Below are 18,091 nucleotides of genomic sequence, written 5' to 3'. Positions count from 1 at the left end.
TGCAGCCCCAGTGGAGCAAAAGTGACAAGAAAGGTGCCCTGAGATGATGTCACCTGGGTGATACCTGGATCAGTGCTGGGATGGGCTGAGGGAACTGGTAAACCAGTAACTCCCACCAGGCTTGTCTGGGGGATCCCAGAGCCATCTGATGGGCTACTGCCACCCAGCAGATCAGTGAGGGTTCGTGGCACAGCAAGTGTGATGCCAAGTGAAACCAAGGTCACGGTTTAGGTATGAACTGGAGTGTGCCCATACAGCACCACCCAGGGACTCTGCAGGGGCCCAGGAAAGGTCACTGATGGGTGCAGGCAGAAGGGTGAGCCCCTGTCAGAGGAAGGCAGGGCAGCAGCTCTTTCCCACAGTGTGGGGCATTGCCGTGTGCCTGTCCCACAGGGGAGTCCATGGCAGTGACTGCAGAGAGGCTCCTTGCCTGAATGCCCCCATCATGGTAATAAGGGGTGTGCCATGGAATGCTAAGTTGGGCAAGTCACTGCCAGGGAAGGTCCAATATCCCTGGAAAGAATGGCTGTGGAGGGGCCCAGGAGCCCTCCCCATGCTGCTGGGGTGGGCAGCATCAGGGGTCTCCTGCTGAGCTTTCTCCTTCCCAGCCTGAACTGAGCCTCCTGGGGCCCTGCAGCAGCCATGCCCTGAGCACAGGAAGCAAGGGGGCAGGTGAATCAGCCTTCATGTGCTGGGTAACAGGAGGGACAGCCTGCTCTTGTGCTTATGTGAGAGAGCTGAATCCCTTGGCCCCAGAGCCAACATCTCACTGACAGGCTGCTGTTGGCACAAAGGATGGCAGGTGTGTGGCAGGTCCAGTTCTCCTCCCTCCATGGTCGAATATAAGCTCCTCCTTGTACCTCACTTCTCATTCCTGCATGGGTGGCATTGCACTTCACAGCAGTCTGTGCTCAGCTGCTGCAACAGTTCAGGTTCATTTTTGTGTCAGGTTCATTTTTGTATGAATCAAATGCTCCCGTTTGGCCTGAAAGCAAAGGGTTGAAGCAGCTCAGCCTCCAGGAAGCAGCTGGCACCTGTGACCAGCCCTGAGCACCTGCCCACACTGGCCAAGGTGACCTTCACCTGGCTGGGCTTGGCCCATCCCCACCCATCCCGTGCAGTTTAAACCCACGGCAGCACACTCAGGTGCAGGATGCTCTCTGCCCTGGCAGCACACCAGCAATTCTACTGAAGTCCAGACAGATCAGCACTATGCTATCTGGCCAGCCTGGTAAATCATTTTCTGGAGTTTTTGTTGTAGGAAAGGGGCACCGAGAGGCTCTGGAAAATCACAGAATCAATCACAGAATATGCTGAGTGGGAAGGGCCCACAAGGATCATGGAGTCCAAGTGCTGGTGCTGCACAGAACATCCCCAAGAGTCACACCACGTGCCCAAGAGTTCAAACACTCCCTGAGCTCTCTCAGGCTCGGTGCTGTGCCCACTGCCCCGAGCAGCCTGGTTCAGTGCCCAACTGGATCTTCTCTGGGTGAAGAAGCTTTTTCTAATATCCAACCTAAACCCACCCTGACACAACTTCAACATTGCATCACTGCACCAACAGCACTACCAGCAGCAGCAGCAGCAGCATTTCTGTGCAGAGCACAGCAGGTAAGCAGCAGCAGCAGCAGCATTTCTGTGCAGAACACAGCAGGTAAGCAGCAGCAGCAGCAGCATTCCCGGCAGGAATGCTGCAGAACACAGCCGGTATCAGCTGCTCTGGGGGTGGCGACTGTACAAACCCACTGCCTTTACAAGTGAGCTGTGGCTCCGAAAGTGCTTTCAGCTTTCCCAGCGCAGCTCTCGGGATGCGGCCGGCACTAGGACCTGCCTGGAGCCTGTACGTGCCATCCCACAGGGAGGGATAAATATAGCAGGGTAAGATCACAATGTGCAACACACCCGCGGAGCGCGGTGGCCGTGACGGCTCCGGGAGCCCCGCGCCGCCTCCGGGGCCGGTGGGTGCCCCGTGCCCGCCGATGCCCCAGCTCTGCCCGGTCACGGCCTCGCTGCTGCTGGGCACGGCCAGGGCAGCGTGCGACGAGGAGCTGCTGTTGCGGGAGGGGGTGACCTTGTGCGTGAATGTCACCCGGCAGCAGCCCTTCCCCGCCCTGCGCGGCGTCCGCGCCATCCGCGTGCCCGTGTTCGATGACCCGGCCGAGGACCTGGCCCGCTACTTCGAGCCCTGCGGCGCCGCCATCGAGGCGGCCGTGCGGGCCGGGGGCCGCTGCCTCGTGTACTGCAAGAACGGCCGCAGCCGCTCCGCCGCCATCTGCACCGCTTATCTCATGAGACACCGGCAGCTCCCGCTCAAGGACGCCTTTGAGGTAATGTGTGACGTCCGGATTCCTATTTACAGCCCTTTTGGGGAAGAAACGCAATGCTTCTCACGAGTAATTTCTTGTAGAATTATTTTGGTGCTTCCTCCTGCCTGGCCATCAGCAGTTATACAGAGATTCAACATTTCATCAAACAGTCCCCTGTGAGTTTTTTCATGCCCAGCTTGATCTAGTAAGTTTTCCGTGTGAGGTTTCTACAGGTAGCAAACATACCGAGCTGGTTGCTTAGGGAGCATTCTCTCTATCATTTGCACATTCAGGGTAAGTGAAGACAGATACAAAGTGAGTGGGTGCAGGAATTGCCGTGCAGGGTTTGCTGCTGTGTGCCAGCCCCTCACAGCGAGGAACATCCAGCCCGGCATGCAGAGTGCCCAGGAGCTGCTCTCAGCCACAGCTGCATGGCTGTTAGCAATGACGTGCCAGCTTTCCTAGGAAGCCCATCCAATACAAACTGCTTGTGCTCTCTGGGTTTTGTCTTCACCCATTTGTCACTTTAGACAGCCAATTTGCTTAATTTAGACTGAGGTGTGCAGAGAGTGACCAAGTTTCACACTATCACCTTAAGCATGAGCAGTGTCACTGCACTTGGTGAGACTTTCCCATTTCCAGCAGATCAACAGCTCTGTCTGGTGTCCTGTCCATGAATCCATTCTGTAATCAGGCCTCCTGGCAGTTCCTAGCAAGCACACAGTGAAGTCAGCTCACCAAAATAGCTGTTTGTTACTCTGCAGCCAAATCAAAACCAAAGTAAAGCTTCTCTAAATTTTTAAGTTCAAAATTCATTTGCATGACTCCCACAAATGCAGGATACCTTGCTTCCACTGTGTCTCTCCTGTTCTCTAGGCTGTGAAATCTGCCAGACCCGTGGCAGAGCCGAATGCAGGATTTTGGTCTCAGCTGCAGAGATATGAAGAAGAATTGAAGATACCAAAGCACTCTGATCCACTGAGCAAAGGACTTGAAAATAGCAATGTTGAAGATGCTTTAAAGAAAGTGAAGTGACTTGCTACAGAGTTAAAATAAAAGGAAAAAAAATCACTTCCTAAATCACCTGTACGTAAAACATTTTACCCCCATAACTGAGATGATGTTCATTAAATTCATGCAGAGCATTTCTGTGGGTAATGCATGGAAAGAGGGCAGATAAGCAGGGAATAACTGCAGAAACAGAAAATGGTTGGAAGGACTGTAAACAAACAGAGAAAGGCCTGGAATCTTCAGCAGTTATTTCCCCCTGAATGACACTGAGTATGGTAACAATGTACTGAACAAAGGAAGGAGTTACCACGCAGGGATTTTATTCCTGGTTTTTAATTAAACTTCCCAGCGATGCCATTAGAAGACATGATGCCAGACCAAGGAAGTTCTGAATTTCTCTCTCACCTACTGGATCATTAATCATATTAATGAGCTGACACAGCCTTTGGTGGGAAACTGACAGTGGTTGATGCTTTGTCTTTGTGATTTTCCTTGTGTTCAACAAGAACAAAGCACTTTCAAAATTACCTAAAATCCAGAGGACAGAATATACGGTAATGGTAAGGAGTTCTGCTCCCACCATGCAGGCTAAGTGCCTTTTCAGCTTTTGAAATTGTTCTCTAAAATACCAAAGGAATTATTTTAAAAACTGCAGATGATGGTGGAGGGAAGATGACACTGGCACTCTAGAAGCAATCACCACTCCTTTTAGCTTTATTTACTCAGTCTAACAGGGCCCAGTTTGTGCCTTAATGTGTTACAAGTCAGCTGTTCCTGCATGCAAGCAGCATGGCCAAATCATTTCTGCTGAGTCTGCTTACAGGCTGCCCTCTGAAATGATCCATTGGGCATGAAACTTCCAGATCAGACTGTTACATGTTCATCACCAGCCATTCAAAAGAGAGCTTTGTCAAACTGCATGAACACATTGTAATTTAAAAGGGACAAGTTATGGAACCTGAGAACTTCAGGGTGAAATTCCACTCCACCTTGCTGAAAGCATAAATACAAAGTAAAGTTAGCTCACTGCCATGTGCCTGAGTGCTCACACAAGTAAACATATGTTCCCAGCAGTGGAGTCATTTAAGGCAGAAATTCTAATGATGGAACAATGACAGAAAATCAAAACACTTGGGAATTACATGAATTAGAAAATTCAGATGCAGTACAAGTTCCCAAAGTTAAAGTAGTGTTATTTTAAAAGCTGAAACCATAGGAATAAAAATTAAAATTTCAGGCTATCATTTTCTTAGTTACCACAAGGCATTTTTGCACCAGATGCTTTCTCCACTCCCAGCTGTGTTTTGTTCATTATGCATTGTTTACCTTCTGTATCTACATTACAGCCAACAAAAAATTTGTTGCACATCTGCAGATTTGAAGGCGATTCTAGCAGATTTGCTAGAGATATTTTTGTAGCTTTTATAAACCTTGACTATCATATATAATAAGAATTTCAGTATAACATAAGATGCTTATTAGAGAATTCCACTTGTCAAAAAATCTGTTTGTCTGTGGAACAAAGTTTATTTCTTGTCAAAAGCTTAAGCTGCTAAACAAAAGAAGGAAGCTAAACATTAATGAAAACAAAACACATTTCTAACTGTGAGGCATATGAACTTGCAGTCAGATACAGCTATCAGTTCCACATGTTTGAGTCAGCTGAAATAGGAACCATTGCTCTTGAGTGTCAGCATATACTGCCCTTCAGTTAAATTTTACCAGGCTTCTCAGCATGCAGAAACCTTCATGGCACAGGATTTCACATCACAGCATCTTCTGTAGAAAGCTATTTACATCTGAAAACCATTGCTATTTACATTGAAAGCCATACCTCCTGCTGGTACTGCTCCAAACTAAGGCATAGGATTGCAACTTGGAACCAGAATAAAGAAGTAGTTCATTCACTTCCTTACTGGAGTTCATAAGCCACTGACACTACAGGTGATGCAGGGTGGGAGCTCAGACATACTCCTTGTTGCTTATGATAGTCTCAGAGTTCCTGGGGTACATGTGTGGCTGAGAAGGTCCCTGGGCTGCTGAGTATGCATACTTCTTGGGACTGTAAAGCAAGAAAAAAACATAGAAAATAAGAGTTATTATTTTGACACATGCCCATGGTTTCAGATACTTAGAAGTTACTCAGCTTGGTATCCAGCCCACCCACAGCACATTCTCCACAACAGGGCAGAAATCAGAGGCCTCCTGTTCTCATTGTTGTGGTAGCTAAGGGGGAATGGATGGGGTCCCTGATGGGCTGCGCAGCATCTCTCATCCACACTCTGCATTCCTAACTCCCATGTGCTCTTCCTCCAGGCATTTCAGCCAAGGCCCTCAAGCAGAAGCCCACAGCACCTTTGTACAAGCTGCAGGTTTTCATACAGGAATCAAGATGACAAAGAAAGAAAACAGCAGTATCTTCACCCTACCCCTTCAGCTGTCATTCATCATGTTGAACTTCTATTTCATAGATCAGTTGTACCTGATTTTCAGGACACTTCAGGGCATTTGGTACTTTGTAACAAAGTAAGGTGAGCAAGATCTAAAGTCCAACGAGGCTGATGAAATATTACCATAAAATTGAAATGGTTTCGGATTAGGCAATGGAGTACCAGAGGAACACTCACTTACTACATTTTGATATAATTTTCCTAAGATTAAATAGACCAACAGTGAATATGCTTCTTCCTTGCATATTATAACCCTCTCAAGCTCAGCTAGTACAACCTCCAAGCTATTTGAGCTCTGGCAGACATGGACCTCTGCTATTTCTGCCTCTTTCATCCCTCTCCTTCAAAAAGGGGTCTTCTGTATGTGTCAAAATTTAAGACTGAAACAAGAAAGGAGGGAAGGTTAAATATTGAGGCCAGAAATCTCACCTTTCCTGATTTGATGTGCAACAAGGCACTTCTATAAAGAACAAGGAAAAAAATGTTTCTAGTGATCAATTCCATGTGCTTTGGGAAATGCCTTTACACTTTCTGCAGACTGAACAGTGAATATTTTACTCACAGTGAGTACTGAGAGAAACTGGATCATAATTCATTATGGGGTTATATATACTTTTCTTTTGGTGACAGTTTGCTCTTTCACTGCCCATTTTCACCATCAGCAGTGCCCAGAATGACCAAGTACAAGTTAAAGGTGAGTGCTGATGATGATGCATCAAGCAGCCTGTCTGGGAGGCACAAGTGCTTGGCACAGCATCCCCTGCCATCAGCAGTCTGTGACATGCCCCAGCAGTGTCTGTAATTTATAGATATTTATACCAGGGGGTGACAGAGAGACAGAACAGTGCACAGGTAGAAAGTGGTGTGTGATTGACAGCTGCTACTTCAACTGGCAAATCCAAGATTACCTGTAATTCTGTTTTTCCTTCCCTCTGCAGGAACAGGTCAGTAGGATCCCACCAAGTATATAAAGGACAGATCCAGTCCAGCCTAAGTACAGACCTTCTCCTAGTTCATACCTGAAACATGAAAGAATTTATGGAAACAACTTATAACAGGATCACAAAACCATGCAAGCAAATTCTAATTTGTGTAGAAATCAGCTAACTGAAAGCCACTTCAACAGTTAACAGAGAACAGATCTGGCTTTGTGTCTGCTCAGTAAAACTCTTATTTGTATGGAGCTGATCTGCAAAATTACTAACAGTACAGAGAGTACTAAGCAACATAAAGATAAGTAGCAATGAATAATTTAACAATATTTAACAAGTTATTGATAATAAATAATAATGACAATCTTCTGTGCAATCCACAACACTTATTTTGCCCTTTTATTGGCTGTGTCACTGAAAGGATTTTGTGCAACTGAATCATTCAGATCTTGCTGTCTATATGCTGAGAGAAGGCTGACCACAGACATCAGTTTTCTATGGACACAGCACTAGGTCACTTAGAAGTATGAAGTTTAGTTTTCAAACTGTTTTCAATGAATAGGGTTGAGTAGGGCTCATTTTCAAACTTAGATACCCTAAAGGATATTCAGCAGCCTCTGTGGCTGTATGCCTGAAAGGCATTTATGAATGTCCCAGGCTGAAAAAGAGTAGCTCCCTATTTTACTGTACAAAACTATGCCTTTCAGGAAACCCCCTAGTCCAGTCCAAGAAATTAATTGATAATGAATTTGTCCCAAAGACTAGACACAACTGAGTCTGGAACAGTCTGGCAGGAGTCTCATAAAAAGAGGAAAACCAATTTTCATGATCAGACAAAAACTACATCCACAATCCACCTGTACATCTCTGGTCTGAGATACCCAATATAAGGGCAAAAAAAAGTCCTGGACTGCATTTAAGGTACCATGGAACCAGAGATTTGTGTTTTCTTTCCACTTTGAAACACAATTACTGAAAAGTGCCAAAGGTTCTGACTCTGGAGTTCATTGCTAACAGGAAGGATTCAGAGTTTACACAGGTTCACAGCTCTCTGTGTCCCACTGCACGTGGGAGCCACAAGGTCTCCACTGCTTCAGGTACTTCCAAACATGCAACAAGCAGAGAGCCATTATCAAACAAACCCAGGAGCACAAACTGCACATTGCCCCAGTGCCTGCAATCATTTCTGCTCACCAGTCACCTACAGACAAGAATGCTGTAGATGTCATACCAAAGCAAAGTATATAGGAGATATCTGCAGGAGAACTTAGTTTGCCTTCAGAGCTGTAGGAGAAACTCCTCTAAGAATTAGCAGACGTCAACATCAGTAATTTGCTGAAGTCAGACCAAAAAAATGCAATCTGAAAAACCAGATTTGCCAGCCTGTTAAGAGTGAAGATCAATACTGGCATGCCAGTGAATTTAAAATTGTCCCACAGGCTGCATGTTCAGCTTCACCAATGATCAAACTTAATTCATCAGCGAATCAATAACTTAAACATGAAGTTGAGATATAAAAAAAAAAATTCTTTAGCTACTGAATGCAAAGCATCTGGTAACTGATTAACAGGCAGTGATGATGAGCCCCAAAGCTGCAGCAGGTAACTATCAAACACACCAGCTATCCGACTAACCGAAATTCCTTATCGACTGTTGTTTCAGCTCTCTAATCCATTTATTACCCTTCATATCGTTCTCTCGAGGGGATATAAAGCAACAAATGTAACTGCACAAATACAATTTATTTCCAAGCACTTCATTGAAAACCCAGGGAAAACTGACAAACAACAAAAGCAACTGCTTAAAGTACTTTGATTTATCACAAAGCACTTCACCTCTGACTTCCCTGAACTGATTCCTGGGTGGGAACTTTACAAAACACTTCAAATATGAGCCTAGCAACTAACAATTCATAGTTTACTGATCTATGATGTATATACTTGGTAGAAGTATGTTATAGATGGCTCATATTCCACAGACAATGTTTCCCTCTCCTTTTCCCCCTTTCTGAAGGAGAGGTACAGTCACCTCTACCCTTGTTCCTCATTCCTAAACAGGGCACCTAGATAAGGTGCCATAAGCTGCCATTTGGTTTTGACAACTGTTACTTTTATATCAGACAAAGAGCAAGGGCTTTTATACCTCAAAACTTGTTTGTATGCAACTGCACTAGCTGATAATCCCACAGATTTTGCCTTGTTTTAACTCATAAGGCAAACAAATGTTGAGCTGTTAATATACAGACATATATAAGACAGGCAGCAGATTTCTCTGCCCATCTCTAGTACAAAGCTTGAGCTGCTTTGCAGGTGATTTTCCCTTGCAGGTACATCTGAGGTACTTTATTCTAGTCAGAACTTGAGTTTTGTACCTATTTTGGTCTAAATGCCAAAGCAGATTAAGAATTTTTACCTTTTCTTCTTCATAACATTGAGATACACACTTAAGTGAGTCTGTGAAGAAAATGCAAACACAGTACAAAACCCCCTCAGACGTGGGGCTGGTATTCCTCTCACATTGACTAACTCATGCAGAAACACCTCTCCTCCCTCCCCACCAATATCTCTGAGGTGAAAAGATTCCCTGAATACAATTTATCCCTCCTGTAGGACTGGATAATGGGATCCATCCAGGTTCTGAAACTCTGGAGCAGCTGAGGTCAGTGCAGCTGTCCAACACACGATAGGGTTTGGTATGACAGACACATTCACTTACTTGGTTCCAGCATACAGTTGGTCAAAAAACTGAGCAGTAACCATTGCAGCATACCAAGAAATAGCCACCATGGAGCAGAGACCTACCAGAAAAAGTTTAAAAAGCACACAGGTGAATGATTCCATTAAGGGCTGTAACAGATTTAAAACAAGAATGTTTATTTCATTTAGTCTGGCTGTGAAAGCCATAAAAAGTATCAATAGTGCTCTCATTTCAGTGTCAATATTACCTCCTAAAACAAAAAGAAATCCTCCTGTGACAGTAAACTTCATTTTTCCATCTTCATCACTCAACCCAATGTTTGTGCACTTCATACCAAGCAATGTGAGTACTGCAGCTAAGAATCCCAAAAGGATGGAAGTAATCATCAGGGCACGGCATGCCTGAACGTGAGCTGAGACAGAAAAAGAGAAAACAAATCAGGATCTCTACAGAAATTACATTTATCTTGTGCTGAAAGAAAGAAAAGTGATTAGAGGAAGTAAAATTAACAGATACAGTAATGAGTGAATCTTGTCCAACTTTGTCACATGGCTCAGAGAAGCCTCCAAACCCAAGTGTGCTTAGGAAGCCTCCAAACCCAAGTGTGTTTAGCCTTCAAGTCAAACAGATTTGAGAATTGAACTATGCCTACACTTTACAAGCTCAGTAAATCTTCTTGTGTCTTTAGTAAACCCTGAAGAACTACAGCAAGCCACTCATCCCTCATTCCTGTGGAAATGCCCAGTGGTACACATGGTCACTTGCAGGAGCAGGAAGAAGTCTCCTACTCACAAGTGTTTCTGAATTCCTGACATGTGCACAGCTGAGTGCACAGGACACATCTGAAATCCAGGTGATGGTCAAGCTGTGCAAGGCCCTGGCACTTCTGAGGAACTGGAGAAAGGTGCCAGCTTTGCTGCTGCCAGGGAGAGACGGGAAAGAGTGGAGCTCAAGTTAGCAGTGCACTTCAAACTCAGTGTAAGGAGCAGGGGTGAGTGTGTCAGAGAGCTGCAGAGCTCCTCCCTGGGACACTCTCCTGTGCAGAGGTTACAGCTGCTGTGGGCACCTTAGGGAGTCTGCTGTGCTGGAATTCTGTGTCCTTTAAGCTCCTGGTCTTCACATCTAGGTATCAATTGCACAACAGCCAGGACTAGAGTATTAATCAGCCTAAGAAAGAAGGTCACATGGGGACTTTGGGGTCCTTTAACATGGCAGCCTGCGTTTGGCAGGCTCCAGGTCCAGTGGCGTTTCGGCACCTTTGTTGTGAGGTAAGCATGTCAGACGTCACAACCTGGCAGGGTCACAACTGCTCACTTGATTTCTCTTCCAACCTCAATGATTTTATGACTCTACAGTTTCAATCCTACGTCAAAAGGGTCAGACCTGATTCCAACTGGACACTCACATCACTGATGCCAGCATTCAAGCTCTTGTTCCCTGACCCCCTCCACATCCTTCACAATAACCTGCTGGGCTAGTTCTGTCTGTCTCCAGACAACAAAAATCAGACACAGAGACAGAAGGCAAAGTGATTCTCACACCCCAACTCAGCCTAATGTGGCTTAAGAGTACTGGTCCTACCAGCTTTAGAGTTACCAAAGGTAGCAATAAGCACCCATGAAATAAATATACAGAATTAAAGGCTAAAATCATTTGAGGAGTTAATGCTTTGTTAAGCACTAATTCTAAAATTTCCATGGAAAGAAATGAAGACAGTAGTAAAAGTGGAAAGACCCCTCAAAATATCACTAACAGTTCAAGGCTTTTGCCTGCAGAAGATACTGTTAAGGTAAGTACTCAACAATGCTGCTTTCAGGTTTGGGATCTTACACTGTGCCAATCACCCAGCAGAGTCCCACAACTCACATTTCAGCTCCTGGGGACTCCTGCAGTGTTAGATGGGACTCCCCATATCTTTCCAGGACACACAAGTATACCCTTGCTTGCAATCCAGTGGGAAAGGGATTTCATAAAATTGTACCACAATACCATAACCTCAGCAGCCTTAACTGAGGACCTTAGTTCACAATTCAGAAAACTCAAATTTTTATTTTAAACTTAACAAGATACAAAGTCAGTGCATTTTATTAGTCCACACCAATTGTAAGAAATTATTTCCAAATCCTGTCATTGGAAAAAACACCTATGGAACTTTAAAAAGAAGGGGAAGAAAAAAAAAGGGAGTTTACAATGCTTTGGCAACTAGTTATATCAAATGTTTGACTTAGTTGTGACTAGACAGGCAGTGCTAGCCATATGGACTTGCCAGTCATGGTTTCAATCTTGTTCAATATTGCATTTAAAAAGTTCCTCACTTCAAATATTTGTCATTTAGACAAATGGTATAGTGAACTCAAAAGCATTAAATTGGTTTAAAAGAACCAAGCCTTTCTTTTCCCATACATAAAGCAAAATCCAGAACTATTCCATATAGCTCAGATGCCAATAAGGAAACTTTCAAGGAAAATCTTCATTGACCATCTGATAACAGGTAACAAAGACACGCTTTTGTTTTTCCTTTTTGCCCTCCCTCCAGTCCCTGACGTCCTGGCAGCAGTTTCAGTTGAGTTTCTAAACAGGAATTTGAAACACACCTAAACTGACCATGGTAATTTTTAATCTGCCTTGGTTCATGTCTGCAAGCACTATGGCTGTTTCTCAGAGGTCCCACTGGCTGCTGAGCCCTTATGCCAAACCCATTTTCTTCCTCTTTCCTGCTTTGCCCAGCTGTCCTTTCAACTGTTCCTGCCATCCAGTGTCTTCTGACTTCTCTTTTTCAGCTTTCCTTTCTAAAAATGTTTTACTTTCACAGTTTTGCAAGGTTTCCCTTCTGCTTCTCCCTGTCTTTACCCCTCAACTATACTGTGGGACTGCAGGACTGATCTCTTCAACAGAGCAAAGTTAATCTTCACAAATTCACTTCAGAGCCTGTCTCAGTCATTCACTTTCTGCCCCCACTTTTACCTTCTTGCTGATTCCATGTTGTTATCTGTAGCTCTCAGGAGCCCTGCTGCTGCTTGCCTTCTGTTCTGTTTGCTTTAACACTTGTGGTGCTCTTCTCTGACCCCCACCATGTTCTTTCAAACCCACTTTTTTCTCCAGATGCTGATGTCCTGCAGGCCCATGGCCCAGATCTGCAGATACTCACTCCATATAAACACATCAATGACAAGATGCTGCCTGGAGTCACTGGCACCAAGCTACAAACCAGCCCTTGGAATGGTTTTTAGAAGAATAAATCAAATCACAGAATCATTAAAGCTGGCAAAGATCTCTCAGACCATCAAGTCCAGCTACTAACCCAGCAGTGCTGGTGCACACTGACATAGGTGATCTGCAGAGAATAATGTCTGATGGAATGATCCTGCTGTTACTGAGGCTAAAAAGCTTAAATAGGGTTATGTTCCTCTTCATACACACACACACACACTCTCTCTCTCTAAAAGCAATTGTTAGAGAAGACTGAAAGATGAAAAGAACAGATTATTCCCTAAATACTGAACACAGTTTCAGAGAATTGCTATGCAAGTGTTGGAGCTGGTCAACAACAAGCCTTTACTTCAGGGTAAGGCTTGTTGTTGACCAGCTCCAACACTGGTCCCAAACCAACACCAGCTCCAAACTAATCCCATATTACACATTCTACAGATTAGGAGTATCCTCCTACCTATTTAGTTTAGCCACCTCCTAGGGCAGATTCAGCTAGAAGGAAGGCATTTTTATTCCAAATAAGTATCTTCATACTGAATTATTCAGGATTAATTAAAAAAAAAGCTTTACTGTCTATAAACATGCTTTACTATCCACAGAATATCACCTAGTTGGGCATTTGAGGACAACCACAATTATGATGAAGACTGATACTGCAGATCTGAATTTCTTGATATTTAAAACCACATCCAAATAGACTTTAGTTACTGTCAGTTAACTAACTGACAGTAGTTAGCATTAGTTGACAAGCCTAAAGATATATTAATTTATAGCATATATTCCTTCTATAACTTATAATATGTATACCATATTATCATGTGTTTCTTGGATTATCTACAATTTTCAGTGTCAACTCACAAAAACCACTACCACTTCTCAGCTAAAACCAGTATTTCCTATTACATGAAAAACTCCAACCACAGTACATGAGCTATGAAGTATTGCAAAATGAGGTCTAAACAATAATTCCAAATAAATAAATATTTAAAAATGTCTCCTACTAAGACATCCCATGAGATGCTAGAGATTACAACCCACTTTAAATGCTTGTTAAATGCTTGATCAACCGACTTCATTTGCCTTAGTTTACAGCCACACATTGACACATTCCGCTGCTTGAGAGATTTTTATTACTTCAGCCCACAAAGTCCTTCTTGGCCAGTTATTTTCCAGTATTAGCAGATTACTAAAACAAAAGCCTTACTACTTTTGGCCAAGAAGTTTTTAAGCAATACAAACAAGGCTGCACAAAGTCACCTACCAGGCAGTGCAAGCATAGAGTCAAAATCCCTGCAGTTGGAAACTCCAGTGCTGTCTGTTGCACAGCTCTTCCACAGGTTTTCAAACAACGTAGATGTTGTGATCACAGAACCATGGAGGCTGGAGACCTTCCAGTAATTATTTGGCAAAGTAGCTCCAATAAATGCCAACCCACCCAAGGACAAAATAAAACCAACAATTTCCAATGTAGCAGTCATGTTTTGAGTAGTAACAGTTAAATATCCTTATAATTAGATTACAATCAAGTGAAGCTTTCAGAAGCCTCCTTGCTGTTTTATCTCTGGGTTTCGCTCCAAAATGAGTCTACCTTTGCTCTTTGCTCTTTCCCCATAGATAAGGCTTGCTGGGCATGACAATAAGAAGTGGGAGCAGTTCATGATAAAGATATAAGTGTGTAAAAAAAGTGACCACATTAATTCTTTTTCTAATAGGAAGTGAAAAATGAGCCTTTTCTTTTTCTCAGTCTAGAAACTCCAGTCAGTATTTCTACAAAATACCTTGTAAGAGTGATAATATAGGCAAATATTTTATTTCCATCTCTTTTCTGAAGTCAATTAGATTTTACACTAGATTAAGATTGCTTGTAATTTTATTTTTGCTGTCAAATCAAGAAGCTTTTGTGTAATATTCTCTTGAGGATTCAAACATAAAACAGCTTGAGGACAGAATCTTTATACTTCTGCTAGAAAATGTAGCAGTTTTTGGAGTTATGGTCATAAGTAATCCACAACAACTGTACTGCCAGCTTCCTTCAGGAAGGTAAGGTTTATGGATGAGTGGTTTCCATTAATATTTTACTGTCTATTGATCTATAGCTAAACACAGTCAGTCTTAACAACCATCCTGCTTACACTGTACAATTGTACAATGTATTAAAATTGCAATAATGTATGTGCCATGGAATTGAAATGTAAGGAAATGAAGGAGCTAGTGTGACAGACCTGTCTCAAAAGGAATCAAATTATGAAGAAATACAGCTATAAGAAAAATAATACATCTCAGCAAATTGCATCTGTTTGTTAGAATATCTTAGGATTAAAAAAAAAGCTATTCTAGGCAAAGCATATGTTAAATTCAGTTTAGTTGCTTCTGCTCTTGGCTAGATAGAATTGTAGCCTCAATTCACATCACCCACTCATGTTAATACTTTAAAGTACTTGTGGATCCAAACGTGGTTAACCATCTTTTGCAGTGATAACCTACCTTTATCTCCAGGAAATGGAGTCAGAGTTTCTTCATAAAATAATTCTGCTATGATGCAACATGGTAACAGTTCCACAGCATTTATGTAAACACTACCAGAAGGGTTAGCCTTTGAGAGGGCCCCAACTTGTCCCTAACAGGTATTTGCTGTTTTTCATCAAAATTCACTGTCACTTTGAGCTGATGCTGTGGGTTGGGAGGTTCAGCTGCCAAAGGTATTACAGTGCCACTGTGACATTTTGGCTCCCATGGCATTCAAGAGGATCATTGCCACTGATTTAAACAAGACTAGATTTGGCAGTGGGATCCTGTGCAATCTTTTAAGGAAACCAGCTAGTGTGTGGTAAGAATGGATCTCGGGTGACTGTTACAGAATTCCCTCCTTCTGCTTAGTCACTGCAACTTGAAAAATGATGGCATAGTGAAATGAACACACTGTACCAGTACCTGGAGTATCTGCATTTCATTAAAAGTCCTTCAAAGAGTTTCCTGCTAATTTCCCCATATCCTGGTGCTATGCTGGTGAGCTCAGCAATCACTTCTGCTGACAGCAGAAGGTGAGAGAGCTGGGACCTTGAATCAAGTGTCCACAGCTGTTGTATTGCAGCCAAGGATAGAAATAAAAAATGAAGAGTATAATTTTAAAAAATCTCTTCCTAGTTAAGAAATGTATTTCAACAGGCAGTCATAAAGCACACATATAAACAGAAAAGATTAAACTGCAGACCTGAAGTGCATGAGTTTTCCTACACAGAACCAGGCATTTTAATAATTCCCTTCAGGAAATCACTTTCCAATGTGTTAAAGACCACAAGGATATTCTTCAGTACATTTTGTAAAACTGTGGCTTGTCAGGCAATGGGCATAACAGCCAGTGCTGCTCTGCAGGAGGCTCTGCATCAGCAGGGCTTAAGAGCTGGTGTTGACAGCTTCACATCAGCACCTCCCACAGCTTGGGAACCAAATGCTGTCATTGTTGGCCCCATCTCATCACTCTGATTTCCAGAAACTTAAGCCATCCTGGTACCTACACAGAGGAGGCCCTGGAGAGGAGCTGAACAGGTACCAGGACGGTGTGAAAAGCTGACATTGCCTCTGATGCAATGAGCCATATTTTTAAAATCCTTGGAAGCATGTGATTAGCCTCCTTTTGAGCCTACAAACTTTGGCCTCACTATGGATGCTGATACTTATTCTTAAACTGGCCTCCTCATGATGAAGGCAGGTGAGGCCACCAAAGTGAGGGCCCTGCAGAAGAACCATGAACATGCTGCATGTTGAGAGTTAAATTCTCACCCTTTGGAGATCTGCCTTACAGTTAGGCAGCTCTGACTCCAAGGAAGTCCACATCTGTGTCAAGGAAAACAAAGTTCATAGTCTGTGACACGTGGTATTTTTAAGGTTTAAGCACTGCACGTTCAGAATAAAACTGCTGGAAGAGTCCAGACAAATAGCAGTGACAGCAATCAGGAACCTATAAAGCACGGAAGTCTTGAAGAAATGATATTAACAGCACTCATAAAGTGACTGCACAAAACTGAAAGTTGTAAAACAATAAATGCAAGGTTCTGTTCAAGACAGAAAGCTTAACAAAATACTACTTCCAAAAGCTACAGTGTTACTGTTTCTACACTCAGTCCGCTGAGGAAAGAACTTCAATGTCAGTCCTTCCTAGCCCTTTACCATAAAGACAGTGTTTACAGAAAGATACTTTTAAAATCCAGAACGATTCAAACTAATACTCTCCAGCCCCTACTGAGACATTTCTTCACTTTCTAGCTGCAGATAAATTACTCTGCTGGCATGGTTGACCCTAGAAAACACAGAAGCATCCATTGCACAGATGTATTTTAGTTTAAGCTCACCACCTCTGAGAAATTCTAGAAAAAAATCCAGCTACACAGGTTTAGCACAAAGTATCAAATCAGTTCTGGAATATCTAATAATTGCTGTCTCACACCAAAGCACAAACAAACACCAGTGCTCATGGAACTATGATCTGCTTGTATTGAAAAACCAGGCTGAGTGAAAAGATGATGTTTCTTCCAAAACTAAATTTTAAAAAATTCTCAGATTTACTGTACATCACCCATACCTCTATGTCAACACACCAGACAGGGCAGCAAAGCCACAGCAGTGAGTGAGCTGAACTGTAGGGTGAAACATGGGTTCCATGGTGGCCCTTTGGACTGGATTTGGCCGTACTAGACATGAAGCCCATACTGAGCTGTTCTGACACCTCCAGTGCATGGCTGCTCCCTGATATCCCATCACAAAGATGCAGGGACACAGGTGACAATGTGCTACCACCTAGAGCGCACACATGTGCACCCCTGCAATCCTTAGGCTGAATCTTGGCTGCAATGCTTTTTTTGGTATGTCATCATAGCAGAGACAGGTTTTGGTATACAGGGATTTTATCTTGCCCTAACCCTTCTCATTCTTTTGCATACACAGGGCAAGCACACCACACGGAGAAACAAAATTGAAAGCTGGAAGTTTTTTAGTTCAGTGAGAGACACTGATGGAGAAAAGGCAAATGGAAATTAAGCACAGAGAACTATAAAGCACAGAGAACTGCAGTGCACTCTGTGCCCCCCAGCCTGCTAACACCCTGTCCAGAAAGAAGGGACAGAACCTCATGCTTGGATTTTTTGAACAAATGCCATGACAGCTGAGTTCACTTACGGTCTGAACTCAGCATGTAGAGAAATTTCTTGCACTGAACTGATCCAACAGCAGTTGCTGCACAGTCCATCCAAAGACCTTCAGAAACCCAGTCTGCAGAGACCAGCTCTGTTGTGGAGTCCAAAACTTTCCAGCTGCTGGACATGGTGGTAACAAGTAATGTAGTGAATCCTGCTAAAGCCAGCAGCAATGCACAGATCTGTAGACAGGATGATGCCATTGTGACAGAAGTTCTCTTCAAAGATGTTCCCCACAATTTCTGGTATTAGAAACCTGTTGAAACAGTTCACACACACACATGGCATTACCTTTA

General features: G+C 43.3%; 2 protein-coding genes across 4 annotated transcripts; one reads left to right on the top strand and one right to left on the bottom strand.

Moving 5' to 3' along the window:
* The first annotated feature begins 1,889 nt into the window (after positions 1 to 1,889).
* Positions 1,890 to 6,229, top strand: DUSP28 (dual specificity phosphatase 28). Of its 2 annotated transcripts, XR_008483320.1 has the most exons (3): positions 1,890 to 2,327; positions 3,183 to 3,877; positions 5,634 to 6,229. XR_008483320.1 is itself a non-coding variant. In XM_054282778.1 (2 exons), exons 1-2 carry the CDS (start codon positions 1,890 to 1,892, stop codon positions 3,339 to 3,341), a joined length of 597 nt encoding a protein of 198 aa, XP_054138753.1. In that variant the 3' UTR covers positions 3,342 to 4,498. The 2 variants fall into 2 exon arrangements, 1 of the variants encoding a protein (XP_054138753.1); XM_054282778.1 differs by lacking the exon at positions 5,634 to 6,229 and having other exon boundaries at positions 3,183 to 4,498.
* LOC128940949 (claudin-19-like) lies at positions 4,511 to 18,091 on the bottom strand. 2 transcript variants are annotated; one of them, XM_054282776.1, is made up of 5 exons: positions 17,779 to 18,091; positions 9,644 to 9,808; positions 9,415 to 9,496; positions 6,676 to 6,786; positions 4,511 to 5,379 (listed from the first exon to the last, which is right to left on the bottom strand). In XM_054282776.1, exons 1-5 carry the CDS (start codon positions 17,996 to 17,998, stop codon positions 5,280 to 5,282), a joined length of 678 nt encoding a protein of 225 aa, XP_054138751.1. In that variant the 5' UTR covers positions 17,999 to 18,091; the 3' UTR covers positions 4,511 to 5,279. The 2 variants fall into 2 exon arrangements, with proteins under 2 accessions (XP_054138751.1, XP_054138750.1); XM_054282775.1 differs by having other exon boundaries at positions 9,415 to 9,808.

The sequence above is a fragment of the Melozone crissalis genome, unplaced genomic scaffold (genome assembly GCF_028551555.1).
Source record: "Melozone crissalis strain CALT ecotype California unplaced genomic scaffold, PUWL_Pcris_2 ptg000034l_1, whole genome shotgun sequence".
Lineage (NCBI taxonomy): Eukaryota > Metazoa > Chordata > Aves > Passeriformes > Passerellidae > Melozone > Melozone crissalis.
Note: the sequence above shows the minus strand (reverse complement) of the source record. Positions and strands in the feature narration are given on the sequence as shown.